Here is a 17,225-nt window from a genome sequence, read left to right as displayed (position 1 = left end):
TGCCTCTAGTCCCATGCTTCAGCATTCCCAGTGCAAAAACCTGGCTCCTATGAATCACCACCTCCACGGTAGCCATGTTTTCACTGGTCTCATCATAGCCTAAACACCTTCTTGGAGAAGCACCATCCACACAACTCATTAGTCTGTGGAACTTTCAATCTGACTAGTATCCTATGGAAGTGAGGCGGTTGGATTCATTATATGGATAATGGCAATATTCAGTTAAGATTTTCTTCCACTCCAAGAATTTGGAAAGTGGCCACGGGCCACACTTTTCTGATATTAATGAAGAAGTACTGAGTAGGGTTAGGAGGAGATGCAGAGGGCAGGGTTAGGAGGAGATGCAGACTACTGATTGGGTTAGGAGGAGATGCAGAGGGTAGGGTTAGGAGGAGATGCAGAGTACTGATTGGGTTAGGAGGAGATGCAGAGGGTTTGGGTTGACCTAAATAGAAGGGGCTTGTGACCTGCAGCAGGGAGTTGCAGTGTGTGCCTGTAACTGCGACCAGACAAATTCGAACCTGGGCCCTCCGGCGGTTACTGTAGGAGCCTCTACCACTTGAGCCTAAAAGCCAGCTGGCTCTCAGCCTAGGCTGTAGAGGTCTTTTGTGCTTATCTGTTGCTGTGGTCTAAGTGCCGCTGCATGGGACAGTGAACCACACTAGTTTTGTGGGTTACATGAGGAAGTAGGGTGCCAGAGGCAGGCTCTGGCTAGGAGGTGCTCACCCTAAGCAGCTCCCGATCAACAGCCCAGTGAGACTCTCAAGCAGTCTCTCTGCCTGCCAGGCACCCTCATACTGATCAAAGCATGTGCAATGTGGGGAAAAGGACTCCAGAAGCTGATGTTTCTGGCCAATGGGAGCTGCAAGGAATGTGCTGGCAGTGGGGGGAGTGTGCTGAGTGTCTCCCCCTCCCCCCATTGCATGCACTGCACAGAGATGCACATGCTGGCCCCAGCAGCTGGCCACTGAGTGGCATTTGGGGCACAGCCGGCAGGGAGCCTGCCTAAGGGTCCTGTGGGGCCATGGGACAATGGCAGCCTAGAGGATCGTGGCAGGCCGGATCTGAATGTTTGGCAGGCCATGTTTTGCTCGCTCCTACCCTACTATAAACCCACATGCTGCACGGCACAAGCCACTCAGTAATGGGACTGGGGAGGAGCCATCCCCTATGAGCAGCTCATTCTACCACCACTCATTGTGAATTTTTAATTCCTTCCTCGGAGGAAGGATGGGCCACTTAGGACACTTGCTGGAGACTTGGGTGGAGCAGGAAACAGATCAGGTCTCCCCAGACTCCCTGTTGTAACCTTGGACAACTCCCCTAAGACCAGACTAACAAGAATTTAGGGACTGAGTCCCACAGTGATGAGTTAGACACCTAAGCACCTTTAAAAAAAAAAGTCCCTTCAGTTCTGTAAACTGAAGATACTTCCCAACATCACAAGGCACAGGTGGTGCTCAGACATGTACTGCAATACAGGCTATGCAAGTACTTAAGATTAGACATTTCTGAAGCACCTCGCACAGGCTGCTGTCAGAGATGGGATGCCGGATCAGTCTGATCCGGTCTGGCACTGCCTACGTGCCCGTCTCCTCTGAGGACAGTTGAGGTTATTTTTAAGCTGCTACGAAGACTAAGTTTCCTTTTCTCTTAAGTTCTAGTACATGTTGACTTGCCATTAAAATGCTGGATAAGGAAGCTGTTGGCTCTTTTGCCTAAGGAACTATCGACTAAAGGTCACCCTCCCAACAGGGTCTTCTGTCCACCTTTGACAACCCTGACTGTGAGATATTAACAGTCCCAGCTCCCAAACCCTGAATTCCAGTAACTATCAATGCAAAGCAAGCTGTCACATACAAGTCCCCTTTCGTCATACCAGTCAGCCAGCTAGACTGCATGCCGTCCATGTTTTTCCGGTTCTGTGTTGCATACTAAGGAGTGTGTTGCAGCTCTTCCCGCAATAAAAAATATAAATCTCAATACTGAGTAGGTGCAAAGTGACCTTTGTCAGGCTGAAACTAGGGATGTTAAGTTGCAAGTAACTGACTAATCGAATAGTTGATGCATTTTGCAGACTAATCGATAGAGCGCCTCTGCCTTTACGTGTAGCAACAGCCCTATCTGAAGCATGCACATTTGCACTGCATTTGACAAACAGCAGGGTAATACAGGCAGTGTTCAGGGTGACCATTCTAATATGGGGAATTTTCTTCTCTAGAGCACCACAGCTACCATCAACATGGCACTGCATCCTAGAGGCCTCTGAGATGCTCCCTACTCCCACCATCCTGCTAGGCACTGATCATGCTAGTCTCTGCCCCCACAATAGCTGAGGCTATGTCTCCACTGCGGAGTTATTTCAGGATACCTCTGGTATCCCAAAATAGCTATTCTACATCTTAAGAGCAAGCCCGTTATATTTTAATATAATGGGCTTCCTATTCCAACATCCCTGTAAGCCTCCTTGCATGAGGGATAAGGGCCTTTTGAAATAGTGCCTTATTTCAAAATAAGAAGGAAATAAGCTACGCAACTGGTGTAGTGCAAATTGTGTAGCTTATTTCAAGGTAAGGGTGCTGTGTAGATACATCCTGAGAGTCCAACAAGGCTGATTTTCCTCAACCTTTGGGTTGCATTCAAGCTCAGTTGTGTGCCTGGAGCTTATGGTACCAAAATGCACTCTAGAGCCAAAGCCTCCTGGACTAACCACATCTATGTCTGCACCCACATACTGTGTAAGGCAGGGCTACTCAGCATGCATCCCATGGCCTGTTTGCAGTCCGCAGTGTAGGTTGGGTTTATGCGAGGCTCAACATGTGGCCCAAGGGTTGGATCCTTTGAACATGGCCTCCACTGTGAACACGCTCCACAATGGCGAGGCATCTCCCAGGTGGGGTGAGCATTGAAAGAGGCAAGCGGATGGGCTGGCTGGAACAGACAGGTACAGGGTGTTGGCCTTTCTAGCTGGGACATTGTGGGAAGTGCTGGCTGCTTAGTGTTGTGGGCAAAACCTGAAAGGTGCTGACTGGCTCACACTGGCTATGTTTGGGTCTGGTGCTGTGGCTGGGCAGCCCTGCTTCCATCCTGCATGGAGCGACAGATCCTGCATGGAGATGTCAGCCCTGCTGGGAATCCAGGACGGGGCTCCCAGGCAACTGCCATTTTTTGCCTCTCCTGTCCGGCCTGATTCACCCAGTTCCCTGCCTGCCGCAGGCTGGAGCACTCTGGCTTGGAAACTTTTTCTGAGTAAAATCACTCCAAGAAATGCAGAACCTGAAGCTTCACGCTAAACACCCAAAACACTGGTATACAATTCTCTTTTTAATAAGAAGCAACAAAGAGATGCTTGTTGGATGAACACAGGGGTTTTCAATCCTGTTCGGGAGATGGAATTTGCATGTATATGCAGCTACACTTAAGTTGCAGCCCTCAGCATGTGCTGAGAGTATCATTGTGGCCCCCAGGGCTTCCAAAGTTGAGTAGCCCAGGTGTAAGGAAACAGAGAAGGTCTGTGAGGCAATGTCTTTACTGAACCAACTTCTGCTGGCGAGAGATCTCTGTGTACATAGGCACTGACTCCATGGGTGCTCTCAGGCTGGTGCTTCTGTGGGAACAGAAACCGTGGGTACTCACTGGCAGCCCTGTAGACCAGATCCTCTCCTCCCTGCCTGCTGAAATCAGCAGTTCACTGGCATGCAGGAGGTGGGGGAAGGAGGGGAGGAGAAGGAGGGGAGGAGAAGGGGAGAGAAGCAGGGACAGGAAGAGGTGGGGCAGAAGAGGGCAGGAATGAGGCAGAATAGCAGTTGAGACTTGCCAGGAATGAGAGAAATTCTCACCTCTGTCTGGATAGCTCAAAAGCTTGCTATCCTCACCCGCAGAAACCGGTCCAGTAAAAGATGCTACTTTTACCCACCTCGTCTCCAGTGTCCTGAGACCCACAACACTGAAAGAAACGCTTTGGACACAGACTATGCCTACAGCGCTGTCAAGACCCCCTCAAGAGCAAGATGCTCTAGCTTCTTGCCCTGAACACAAATCTCACTACAGTGCCATGCAGTGAGTGGCACATACCATGACAAAGAACAAACAAGCAGAACAAGTTCCTTCAACAATAAGGCTTGTTCTTCCCCGCGCCAAGAAGAGTCAGGCTCTTCCCTCCTGTCTCAGATTCCTTCTCCTTGTCTGAGGCTCAGGGCTTCATTGTGGTTAAGCAATAAATTCCAGCAAAGAGAAGGGGCAGCAGCAAGAACCCGGGCACGACTCCAGCATTCATCCCCTGGGCTGGTGCTCATGCCCTCAGGAGTTCTAGTCCACAGGCAAGAAGAGACTCAACCCCCAGAAAGAGACTTGCCTACTGCTAAGCCTGACCTTCCTGTTGACAGCAGGGCTGCTGAACCCCCCCCCCCCCCCCCCCCCCCCCCCACACCCCTGAGAAACCAGCACAGGCTCTTCCTTCCAGAGCATGTCAAACCATCCGCGAGTGACACCTGCATGCAAGGCCAAGCTAAATGCCCCACCTCCTTTCTTGCTGCAGAACAGGCATCCCTGTGAGCCCAGCATCACAGAATCCAGGTGGCATCTCAGGAGGAAGGGACTCTCAGTGGAGGCCTGAAGTGAAGTAACAGGCTGGCTCCAGTCTTCCAGGGGTGAGGCCTGGGGCCCAGCCAACCAGAACAACTAAGACCCCGCACCTGCATATGCTTCAGGTGATTTCCTTATGAAGAGGGGCAGGAGGCTGCTGTAAAGCAGGAGGGGGGGGGAGGGAAGAAGAGAGGGAGGACCTAAAGATCAGGAGAGTTGCCCCAGCAACCAGGGCTGGGAGTTGTTTGCTGAAGCAGGAAAGCCCTGGGCCACCAGGGGACTTTCAGTTGGGCACCGTCTCAAAGACAGAGGAAAGACCAAGTTAATAAACCAGACCTTGGTTAGCTATTAGGGTAGCTATGACTGGCATTGTAAAAGCCCCTTGGAATTTGAGGAACCAGAAAAGGAAACTGGGGCATGGCGCAGCTTGCAGAGCTGCCCTGAGGCCACTGGGAGGGGGCACCTAAAGGGAGGCTACTTATTTCCAGCAAGAACCCGCCCCCTTAACTACACTGTATGCCTATGCCCACATTTAACCCATTGCCTAATACTTATGACCAGAGAATTAGCAGCCACATTGTAAGTACCAAGCCCATGTTCCACACCCAAGCCACAGACTGGCCGGGGTAGGCCCCAGAATGCTTTCTGCTATTAGTTTGAGGGGGAGGGGGTCTTTCCTGCACTGAGACAGGGCTAGCTGAAGTTTCTACCAAAAGCTGGCTCATCACAGTTCTTGGGTCTTCGCTTGACAGCGGTTTAACCCAAATGTTCTTCAGGAGGTTCTGTCGCCACCTTGGTTAGGGCCTTATGAACAGCAGAGGGCAGATGGGGGCTTGACCCACCCCACTGGAGATGCAAATGGTCTTTGCGCAACATGCAGTTCTAGCACTAGAACGGACTTCAGATGCTCCTCCTGGTCTGCTGTAGGACTCAGGAGAAATTCTCAGTGTTCCAGGGGGATATTTTAGCTTCACCATTTTCTCCTGCTTCTGGTGTCAAACCTCAGCTGGAAAGTCAGCAGCAAGTCACCCTCATGTTAGGTATTGCCTCCCACCCCATATTGCACTCATGAGACACTCTATGCCATTATCTAGAGGACCGGACACGATACAAAGCCGACTGCAGTTTAGCACTAGCTTGAGAGATGAAGATCCCAGGAAACTGGCTGTCCAAGCTGGCGATGTTACCATTAGTCTGCACTCGGACCGCTGCCATGATAGGGTGGCTACAGCCGGTGACAGGTCCGGATGCAGAATTAGCAGCTGCCGTTTGCTCAGAAGGGGCATGTGGTTTTCAGACACCCACATATTGCCACAGTGCGTTACAGGAAATGCAAGCCTAGTGAACAGAAAGTCGCGTCTCAGTTATGCCTCAAGTAGCTGCTCTGAAGGCTGCAGCAGAGGCAGGACTGGGGAAGGTACATTCTCCCTGATCCTGCGCATAAATAGCAAGGCCCAATTTGGGCTCAGTTTAGTCATTCTGCAATGAGAATCCCTTCCCCTTCTCACCCTGCCAGTTTTCTTCTTCGCTTTGCTGAGCCAGCGGAACGCCCGTTGAACAACGTTATCATTATGTGAATATTCTTCTGTTCCCTTGAGAAACGAGGTGGCAAAAGCGGAAATGCTGGTCCCGCTTAGCAATTGGCTGCAGCCTCAGCTCGAAGGCTAGGCACACTCAACTGTTAAAGCTTCCACGGCCTGTCTTCTCTAGTGCTTGTTTCAGAGGTGCTGATGGCCAGCAGTTTCCCTGGGCTTCAGAGCATGGGGTGTGTGTGTGTGTGTCTGTGAGAATTATAAATATATATAATTATATGGAGGACAGGAATGCAAGGCGAGGTAAAGCACCAAGCACCCGGAACAGGACCAGAGTTTAGTTCTACAGTTTATCGTTCACACTGGTATTTTTAGTAGCTTTATCATATTATGAATCACAAGAGAAACTTGATGGGGAGACTTAGCAAGTTATAACGGCAGTAACTAAAGGGTCAAGTTCAGGGCCAATTGTGCTATTTAAAGGAGCCAGTACATAGTTTTACCAAGATCCCAAACAGGCAATTGGTGACATTTGTAGCCATGTTGCACCAAAGCAGCACATGAATGCTTTGCACCCATGTGCAAAAGTGACACACTGGGATAAGCTAACCCTCTCGCTCAGTGGCTCTCAAACTGAGTCATGACATGTCAGGCACTAGGTCTTGTTGCCGCAGGGTGATCACAGGGGGTGCTAAGGCAGCTTCCTGCCTGTCCTGGCACTGCAGACTTGCTATGCCCCAGAAATGGCTGGCAGCAGGCCCAGTTCATAAGTGAGGGCAGAAGTGTGCACAGTACTATGTACTGCCCCTGCCCCGAGCACTAGCTCTGCACTCCCATTGACTAGAACCTGAGGTTGGCTGCTTCTGGGGCACAGCATGGTCTACAGGGCCAGGACAAGCAGGAAGCTGCCTTAGCACTCCCACTGAGCGGGTTCTGCTTGAGGTAAGCTCCTCCTGCCCCAGTTCTGACCCACCCCTGACCTGAAGCCCCCCAACTACAGCCCAAAGCTTTCATCCTCAGCCCCTCCCCCTGAGCCCAGACACTAATCAAATTATGTTGGGTTGCAGGCAATTTTTTTCAATTGGGTCATGGGAAAAAAGTTGACAGCCAGAGTTTCTCCCCTAACTGCCCCAACATAAGGCCGGGGGGGGGGGGGGGGGGAGAACACACAAGCAATAAAGAGTTCAGCTCTTCAGGGAGTCTTGCATATCACTTTAGAGTGTCCAAGTCTGGATAATTCAGAGCAGAGATAAAGTGTTCAAAAGCACCTAAAATGACTTAAGAGTCTAAGTTCCATTGACTTTGTGAGACTTGGGCTCCTAAATCACTTCTATAAATAGGACTTGCCTACAAATGATTGGGGTAGGGATGAGAAGGACTAGTAGACTATCCAATAAGCAAATGCTTATCAGTCACTTCCCCCCCTTGCAGACTATCAGAAAGGCAGTAAGAGGAGGGGGTACTTCAAAGCGGCCGCACTGCTTGGAGCCTCGGGCCAGACCCCAGGCTCTCTGCGGTGCTGCTGCTTTGGAAAGCCACATGCACCCTGGGGCCAGCTGGGGTGTCCCCAGGCTGCATGTGATGATTCAAAGTGGCAGCACCACACGGAGCCCGGGGCCAGTGGGAGAGTTTCCAGCTGACCCTGGGCTCCATGCAGGGCTTTTGCCTTTGAAGTGTAGCAACAGCCCAGAGGCACCCTATCGATTAATTGAATAGTTGATGCAAAATGCATTGACTATTCGATTAGCCAGTTAGTCAATATTTAACATCCTTAGATTGGGGTGCCCTTTTGAGAACTAGATAAACTCATGGAGGTTAGGGCCATCAATGGCTATTAGTCAGGATCGGTAGGAAGGGTGTCCCTAGTCTGTCAGAGGCTGGAAACGGATGACAGGAGAGGGAGCTCTTGATTACCTGTTATGTTCACTCCCTCTGGGGCATCTGGAATTGGCCACTGTCAGAAGACAGGATACTGGACTAGATGGACCGTTGGACTGACCCACTATGGTCATTCTTATGTTCAAAAGGCTGCTGTTCTCTAAACCAGCCTGGACTCAAAGGCTGTGAGGTCCGATTTCTGTTTCAGGTTAAATATTAATCAGTTCATAAGATCAGATCTATGAGCAAGGTCCTGATCACTTGCCCTTGGCAGTCACACAGCAATTCTCGCCGGACTAAAGATGTACATCCAGGCTGTTGGGCCATCTCCAATATGGATCTCTCTTCCCCTGTAATTATGATCCTGCATTCTTCACTTTCTGCCCTACAGTTTCAGGCAGACAGTGGGTGCCTTTCAGGAGCCTGCCAAGAGGCCCATAAACAGGGCTGGGGGAAGGGATTTTTTTTCAGTTCACTGGCAGTGCCAAGTTTGGCTCAAATTTGAAAGAGTCCAAAGTCGTCAAGAATCCATTTCTATTTCCTGAACAAGAGGTACCCAGCTCCGTCTACCAAGTCACCAGGCCCTTCCCCAGGCTTATTTTCTAGGCCTTTGTCCAGTCACATCGGTATGTCCCAAGCAATGGGGGGGGGGGGGGTCACAAGTCACTGACCCACAGAAAAAAAAAAATCAGGGGCCTGCAAACAAAAGTGAGAAGAAGAAAAAAAAAAAAAAACCAACACACACAACACCAGACAACCCACCAACCCTCACTGACATGGCTCATGACTGAGAAGGAGAAAGACAACCCCCCAGTTACCTCACACACCAGAGCCTAGAAGGGCCCAGGCTAGTAGCCTGTGCGCTCCAGTCCTGCAGTAGGGAGGCAGGGGGCTGGACCACCAGTGTGGGCTCCCTGATGCTGTGTAGGGTGTGGGGGGCTGAGTATGTGAGGGGCAGGATCCAGGCAAGCCGGGGGCTGCATCCAGCCCCCCGGGCCAGAGGTTCCCCACCCCTGCTCTTAGAACAATCCACTAACTCATTAACAGTTTCCTCTATATTCATCCTAAGTTTTCCTTTGCTAAATGCAATGCCATTACTCCTGAATAGGCTCCCTTCATACCACTCCCTCCTGGATGCTTACACCCTACCGCCTAGAGAGGCTTTTACTCACGTGATATAGACCATCTGCTGTCTCCTGTCTTACAATACAAGTAAAAGCTCCTTAAAGCAGGGACAATCTGTGTGTTGTGTTTGTAGAGTGCCTAGGATAATGAGGTCCTGGCCCACACCTGCGCCTCGGAAATACAAATAAATACAGCGAGGAACACCAGAGACATGCCTAGCCAAATATGCAAAGCTTAGTCATAAATACACAACAGTTTTCCAAAGTGCTCTCAGATCCAGCTGGAGGGGAGGAACAGCCATCAGAACCGTGCTGCAAGAGCCAAGGCAACAGAGCTTGCCTGCTCTCCTCCTGCTGTCTTTGGGCTCCTCAGACCTTGTCGTGCGCACTCAGGGCTGACACAGATGGGCTGTGAACACAGGCGAGTAAATGTTTCTCCTTCCAAGGAGTCATGGCAGGACGGGGGGGGAGAGGGGAGAGCCAAAAATGAAGCACAAGTATGGGTGTTTGTGGTGCACAAGGGAAGAGGGCTCAGCAGCAGAGCCCCACTCTGGACTTTGCCCGCCAAACAGCAGGTTCCCCCCCCCCATTCCTTAGAACAAAGCCAAGTATCAACCTGTTGCTACATGACAGCTTGCCCTTCTGTCAGAGGGAGTCTTGAGCTCATTAAGCAAATAATGTGCAGTCCAGCCCAATAAAGCAAATAGGACTCTGACACGTGCAAATCTAGTGAGTGCTACCTGGAGACTCATTATTAACCCAGACAGGACCTGGAGAATTCCCCACCCCCACCCCAGAACACTAGCTCAGTGTCTCAACCATTTTTTATAAACTACCCCTTTAAAAATAATTACCCCCAGTACCTACAGTTCAGACAATTTTTTTTTAAAACCATTGCAACACGTTTAAATAACTTAATCGTACCAGGCGGCAATGAAGTTTTTGGGTGTAAAAAGTACAAAGGTAATAAAACGCTGTAAAACTTAAAATTCAGTTCTCCAAATTTCAGTTGTGTTGACATTCCCCCCACCCTAGGCTTAGAGTACCCCTAAGGGTACTCGTACCATTGGTTGAGAAACACTGCACTAGCAGATTAGTCTCATCAGCTGAGAAGTTGAATCAATGGCTGAGTCTCAACTTGCTACCCTGCCTCCCCCTGCCAAAAGGAAATGAGCAATTCTCCAGTCTCAGTGGGGGGGGGGGGTGCTCCCTGCAATTACAGGATGAACTCCTTTCTGTGTCCCACCCAAAGACAGGATGAACTCCTTTCTGTGTCCCACCCAAAGCCACTTCTATCACATCATTAGGATGCAAGGGGAGATTTTTCCAGGCACCTCAGATTCCATTTAGGCACTTGGGAGAAGTGCTGAGAATTTCTGCAGTACTCAGCAGCCCTCTTGAGTTCAGTGGAGAGCACTGGCCTCTTAGTCTGGCTCCAGACAGGGTTTAATCCTTCCTGCTGCAGCAGAGGGGGACACATGAGGTTCCTGGCCTTCAAATGGAGGCAATCACTGTTGGGGATTCCCCAGACACCACCTGTCACTAATCAGCAAGTGTTGTGAGACTAATACCTTATAGGTCAGATTTTTGCTGAGAGTCTCTAAGCCTCAGGGGATCTTCCTCCCACCAGCTCTAAAGAAAATGTTACTGCCACTGCTAGTTCAGTGTTGATCCTTCACTTCCTCCCATGCAGCTCTCAGAGAAGGAGCTCCTTAGGCAGGCACCCTGTGGATTTTCCCCTTCAAACAAAGTCTCCCTTCGCTGTCACACCTCTAGGGTCCCAGAGGCCAGCCAGTTATCAGTCCCAGCCCATGGAGGGTTAGGAGTTCCTGCTGTGCAAGCCACAACCCGTTTCACATGGGGCAGACACATGTACTTCCTGTTTCTGGGAAGGAAGAGAAACTACCCTAGTGTTAACTCCCTGCACCAGGCTAACATCACAATGCTGGAGCCTCAGCAGGCTCCAACTTCAGAGATGCCATTGCATTGTCAGCCACCCTGGTGACAAGCCCACAAGACACAGCTAGGTCTGAGACCGGGCAGAGGAGGAAAAGATACCAGGAGCTTCATCGCCTGAACAAGGAGCGCTAGTTCCTAATAAAAGGAGCCTTGTAACTCAAAGCTGGCTGTGACTATGCTGGAGAGGTGGAATCCCTGGTGGGTGACCATACATTCCCTGTGCCCTGTTAATGTTCTTCTGCCATATAGATCAAGTAACTCATGAACGCCCTTCGTCTTGTCATGCTGCTGTATCCATTGAGAGCTGAGCTCTAATCCATAGCTGGGTGCTACAGTAATGGCCTCAGGGCTCAGCATAATTTTGATGCTCACACAGGATTTTCATCCAAGAGCCTCAAAGCGCTACAGATAATTTAGCCATACCAGGGCCTTCCGGGTATGCTGAGCTATGGGCAAAGAGATCATATACAGCACAATTATTTGTCCCTTTCCCCCCACTAGTATGAGGAGCTAAGTGGACACCCTCCCCCCCCACACACACACCCCCCAAAACAAACATCCAGAGGAACCTATCAGCTTTGGTAACTCTGCAGGACGATCAAGCCCTGCAAGCAGTACGGATTAGGGTACAATGGTTCACGCAGAGCTGGCTGCCTTTGGAACGGACCGACACACAGTAATCACACACACAAGTTAAACAGGATTCACTCAAAGGATGCCCCCTAATTTTCTTCACTCCAGTACTTTGAAGAAGACAGGAAAGAATGTGCCTCTGCTAAGGACTGCACAAAACCAGAGAATGGCCCTTAAGCATCAGAGGATTTAAATCCTGCTAGGGAGGCAATTACTCCCTAGGAAGACCCTTATTTGAAGCACAACAGTTGATCCTATCTCTCCCTGCACACAAGACATGTGTCTGCTCCTCCACCCAACGCATTCAAGGGTGTGGTGGAAAACCAGGGCAACACACCCCCACATCACAAAAACAAATCTCCATTCCTCCCTGATAAGAAGTTCCTATCTCAAACTAACTCTGGTTGGCATAATTTGTTGCCATAGCCCATAAAATAAGCCATCCCTATGCAGGCCAGAATGTGTCAGAGAATCTTTAAAAGCACATGGCAAGGTGGCAAAACAGTCTGACAGACCCCTACTGATGGAATCTGGCAGCACAGCTGGGTTTTCCTTCCTATCATTAGAATTCATTCTGACATGTGGCTTTAACTGTCCTGGATGTAAAGCCCGAGCTGTGCCTGCATTAGGGAGGGTACAATATGTTTGTCCCAAAGCAACCAGGACTCAGAGCTCCCTAAGGCTCTGGGCACATAACAAGATCTTTACATCATGGCAGTGAGGCCACTTGACTGATATGGCTGCAACATAGTAAAGATCAGTGGGAGGGAATGCCAGATTTCTGTCCCCTATAGAAAGAGCAAATTGCATCAGTGTTCTTCTTTCTTCCTCTCCCAAGGGTCATCAAGAGAAGACTCCTCTCATTTTAATGGGGTGAGACGAAAGATGAACCAAAACTTTTGTTGCCCCCATCCCCAGTCAAAGGGACTCTCACTCCCATCAGAGGGACTGGCCAAAGCCACTTCAGCCCTGTCAGGCTCCTTTGTGGGAAACTGAGGAGTACAGAATCCTGCTATCAGCACATCTGCTCCAATGGCCTGGTATTTTCCCATCAGTCTGTGCAGTTGGCAGGCTACCTCCCAGCAGAGCGGCCAAAGGGGAACATGTGTTCTAGCTGCAGACTAAAGTCCAATAGAGGGAGAAGTTGCAGAATTAACACTCCTTAGCAGAAATCAGTAAGAATGTTAACTCAGCGCAGACACCAAAGTCCATCCATGGTCCTCACTTATCTCCTTAAGGGCACCCTGCTCCTCCTCCTCACACCAGCTAACACCCTGGTATAGCCTGTAATTGGGACTGCTCTTTTACAGAGTCCAAGTCTAAAGTTCACAGCACCTCTCTAGATCCTACCCCCGCTACAGGTTGTTTTCTTGTATTAACACAAACTGATAGGTGACCCCCCCCCCCAAAAAAAATAAACCAGGCTTTAGAGCATTAGAGGTTCAGAGCTGGAACTCAGAAAAATAGTGTTTGCACCTGAGACTTCAATTTACTGAAGTTGGGGAGTGGAGCTTCTTTGGGACATCGGACCAACACCGTTCTAGTGAGAGTTCAAACTCTCACTTTGAGCCATTTTGGCCTATTTACATCTTTGTTTGATAATTAAGCCTTCAGTTCTCTTCTTCAGGCTCACCTCTCACCCTTAAGCTCTGATGAATAATGCACCCACTATGGCAGCTACAGAATTGTATACATGGAAAGTTTATGCTGATCATAAAGGAGGGACCCTACTTCTTTCAAGAGTTCAGATTTTTCATCTCTCCCTTCCTAAGTAAGATAACTCAGCTTTGAGGACCACCGAAGGGTGAAAACATGAAGTCTTCACAACAAGGTACATATTTTTGATTATATAAATAAATATTCATTAGGTCATGAAGGCAGAGCCTCTATTAGTAACTACCCCAAGTAAGTAAAGGATGCTGAGTCTCAGCTCCAGAGTCCCTTCTCCCCCTCCACATTTACCCAAGACGTAAGTCAGCATGAATCAAAGTTCCCCATCCCTTTTATTTAGTTTTTAATCATTTTCTGTCAGTAGCACCGAGAGGTCCGGCTCCCATTGTTCAGGACACTGCAGAATGACAGAATCCCTGCCCTGAAGAATTTACTACAATCTTTAATTGGATAGAGCAGCAAACAAAACAAGATACCGGTCAGTATGAAAAACTGGTCAGAGCACACCAGCACACACTGTCAAGGGTTTTTGGGAGGGGTTGCACCTTTTTTAAAAGGAAAAAAAAAACCCCACCATATCACAGCAAAAAAAGAACGAGCGAGATTTAAAAGAGGATAATGCAGCTCTACTAGCTCCCCACCTCCTAATTAGCCACCAGCTACTGGTTCTTTCTGATCTATGACAACCTACGACATTCATTTAGTTGGGGTTGGACTAGATGATCTTCTATAGGTCTTTCAACCCTAATCTAGGACTCTAAGCCCACAGAAATTTGAATTAACTTTGGGATGCCTGAGGATCTAGTTAGAGGGCCCTGGACAAATACTCTGAGACCCATCTCATCATAACAGAGACCCTGATCTCTTTTGCCTCTCCACCAACTAAGAGCTACACAATTCTAACAAGCAGGAGAAGCATTCAGTTTCACATCCATACATGCACGCAAGGGTGGCATTAGTGTCCTATGAGCACCGAGAAGGCAATAGTCCTTGCGTTGTTCGACCATGACTCTCATCCATATCTGTAAGAGTAATTACACCACTTTCACTGCAATGCTTGAGAGGAAAGTGGATTCTGTTGAAAAGTAATCTTATTTCAAATATCCCAACTACAGCAACATGGCACCATGCAGTCCTAGTGGTTACTGGCAAGAGAAGATGCTTAAGAGGGGCAAACAAAAGCCTTACCCTTCTATGAAAAAAGTGAGCTAGGGAAAGTTTAACACCCCCCTTCCCGGCCCCACACACACACACTTGTTTACTTTGTGCAGCACCTCGCACAAGAGGGGACCCAGTCAAGGACCAGGACCCCTGAATACTCCCACGAACTTTGAATAGTGACTTTCAGTTTCCCGTTTGCCTCTATCATGTGGCAGCAGGAGAGAGACGTTTAAGCCTCGGGGATGGTATGTAGCCTGGATTCTTCTGCTTCCATTATTGTTTTTCCTCATTTGCCCTTCATTTTCATGTCTACCACTGCTTTCCCAAAACTTTTAAGAAAAGACTGGAAAGTGTGCTTGTAAAAAAGCAACAGGAAGAGTGCTTCATGGGCCAATGGAATGCTTGAGATTCTTATTACTTAACAGGCTAGATTTCAAAGTTGGCCTTTCTTTAAGAGGGGCACTTCAGTTAAAGTTCGAGCTACTTGAGAACCTGTCCCTCCTAGCCCCAACCTGCACGAACTCTTCACCCTTCTGCCTAATTCCCACACACACACACACACACACACACACACAGCACCGTGGCGGTCTCCCGCCTCCTTTACTTCTTCCGCTCCAGTTCGCCCTTAGACCCCAAGGCTCGCCCTCCTCCCCAGAAAGAACCTACATTTACCCTCTCCGCAGGGTGGCTCGTCTCCTCCTCCTCCTCCGGCCGCTCCTCCTGCTCCTTCGGTGTCTCCAGCGGCTCCTCGTTACTTTTCTCCTCCGGCTTCTCCTGCCCCGCGGCGGGCAGCCCCCGGACCAGCTCCTCGCGGCACTGGATGCCCAGCTTCTGCAGCTGCTGGTCGGTCTCCGCGTCCACCACCAGCAGGCGCACGGCGCCCACGGCGGATCGGATGCGGTTCACTACCTGCTGGTGACTTTCCTTCTCCACGTTCTCGCCGTTCACCTCCACCAGCCGGTCCCCGGCCCGCAGCCCCGCCGCCTGGGCCGGGGAGTTGGGCTCCACCAGCCGGATGAACTGGCCCACCTTGCCCTTCTCCCCGTGCAAGTGGAAGCCGTAGCCGTTCGGCCCCTTCTCCAGGCAGCAGAGCCGGGGCAGCAGCTGCTGCTCGCTCCCTGCCCCGTCACTCATCTTCCCGGGGGAGCGGGGAAAGGGATCAGAGGAGCCCGCCGCAGCCCCGCTAGGACGCGGGCGGATCGCTCCAGCGCCGGGCGAAGACACCCGGAAAGCCCAGGGAGGTTCCGGGCAGCAGGTGTCCCCGGGGCGGGGTCTGGCCCGAGGAGAGACCGCGCACCAGCAGGGAGACAACCACAGCGCAGCGCCCGAATCCACGCCCCGCTCTCTGTCTGAGTTCAGCGCCTGTCACCGCCCTTTATAGCAGGGGGCGGGCAAGAGGGGGCTGGGAGGTGACGCCGGACCAATCGGAGTTAGGCGAGGGAGGAGCTGAGGGGCGCTGACCCTGCTCGTGAAGTCCGAGAGTGGATCCAAACCTCGAGAAGGCGGGGTTATGCAAATAAGAGGAAAGAGGCTCGCTTCCCCCCCCCCCCCCCCCCCGCCCCTCCGCTTTCCCCACGTTTTTTGACAGGCTGCTCAGCCTCCCGCGTGCAAATTGAGCTCTCCGGAAAGCAGAAGTGGCCCGAAGTCGCAAGAGCGAAGATTCTCCAGAAGGGCTGGGGCACTTCGTTCCCCCAGAGACAAGGCGTCTAAGAGAAGCAGGCGTGGGGCGCCTTGAGTCATCCAGCCTGCAGCCTGCCTCCAGCTGAGCGCTGCCGCGACTTCCTCGGGGGGGCAGAATGTTGGTCCCGGAAGACTTGCTGTGATGAAGGGAGGGCGGGTTGACTCATTGACTTATCCTTGTTTCTCAATGACACACCCCAAGCTGCTTACTGGCAACTGACAAGTCCTTTCTCCCAGGAGCGTCTGCCAGCAGCGCTGTGTTCAAGTGGCTCTCGATCGGACTGAAGGCGGTGACCGAGTAGCTTGGTAGTTTGGGGCTTTACACGCATTAGGAACTGGTGGGATTGCTAATCATATTAATTGCAATTAGAGCCATCCTTTCGGGTTTAGAACGCTCTGGTACAACTGCTGGGTCCTATTCACCCATTCAATTCATTACTCCAGTTCACAGCACCCTTTCTGTGAACCGCTTTCAGGCTGATGGGCTGTTCGTGAGGGATCTGCTTTAATTCTGTCTTTGACTAATTACTCTCCGGGGTGTAGGATGGGGTTTCACTTCGGTCACATGGTTGCTCTCTGATTGGATGGCTGCATTTTTTGAACAGGAGAACAATGGGTAACAAAAAACAGATCTGAATCTAGGCCACCAGAAGCAATCGAATTGTGTATTTACTAAAGCAACAGGAATCATGTGGGTTGAGACATATCAGATGCTAAATTCCTTAGTAAAATTGGGGAGAGAAGATGGACTCTGAATAGCCTCTGAGCTGGTGCTGTCATAGCAGAGGGCACTAGTCTGTTTCTGCATGTGGTTTGACAGCTTTACAGATCACGGGACTTTCCCCCCTTTGGTAAAGGTTGTATGGGTGCCAGGGCAGGTTCTGGGAACTTTTCTCTCTTTCTCAAAATTCCAGATCAGGTTCCCGTGAATTTCCCTTTGCAACTCTGCTAGTTGGACTTTGTCTATTCATCCATAATTTGGCTTTGTGGAAACCGCAGAGCT

At 50.4% G+C, this 17,225-nt stretch overlaps 1 protein-coding gene across 2 annotated transcripts in view; it reads right to left on the bottom strand.

The window, feature by feature from the left end:
* Positions 1-15,906, bottom strand: part of NHERF1 (NHERF family PDZ scaffold protein 1) — a 36,758-nt gene extending 20,852 nt beyond the window's left edge. Inside the window, exon 1 of one of the 2 annotated variants that reach the window (XM_025178096.3) lies at positions 15,209-15,906. In XM_025178096.3, coding sequence (XP_025033881.3) covers positions 15,209-15,676 — 468 coding nt within the window. In that variant the 5' untranslated portion in view covers positions 15,677-15,906. The remainder of the gene's footprint in view (positions 1-15,208) is intronic. The other variant, XM_075903714.2, reaches the window with a different exon arrangement.
* Positions 15,907-17,225: the final 1,319 nt, after the last annotated feature.

Source organism: Pelodiscus sinensis, chromosome 20 (assembly GCF_052426305.1).
Source record: "Pelodiscus sinensis isolate ZL-2025 chromosome 20, ASM5242630v1, whole genome shotgun sequence".
Classification (NCBI taxonomy): Eukaryota; Metazoa; Chordata; order Testudines; family Trionychidae; genus Pelodiscus; species Pelodiscus sinensis.
This window is presented reverse-complemented; position numbering and strand designations above follow the sequence as displayed.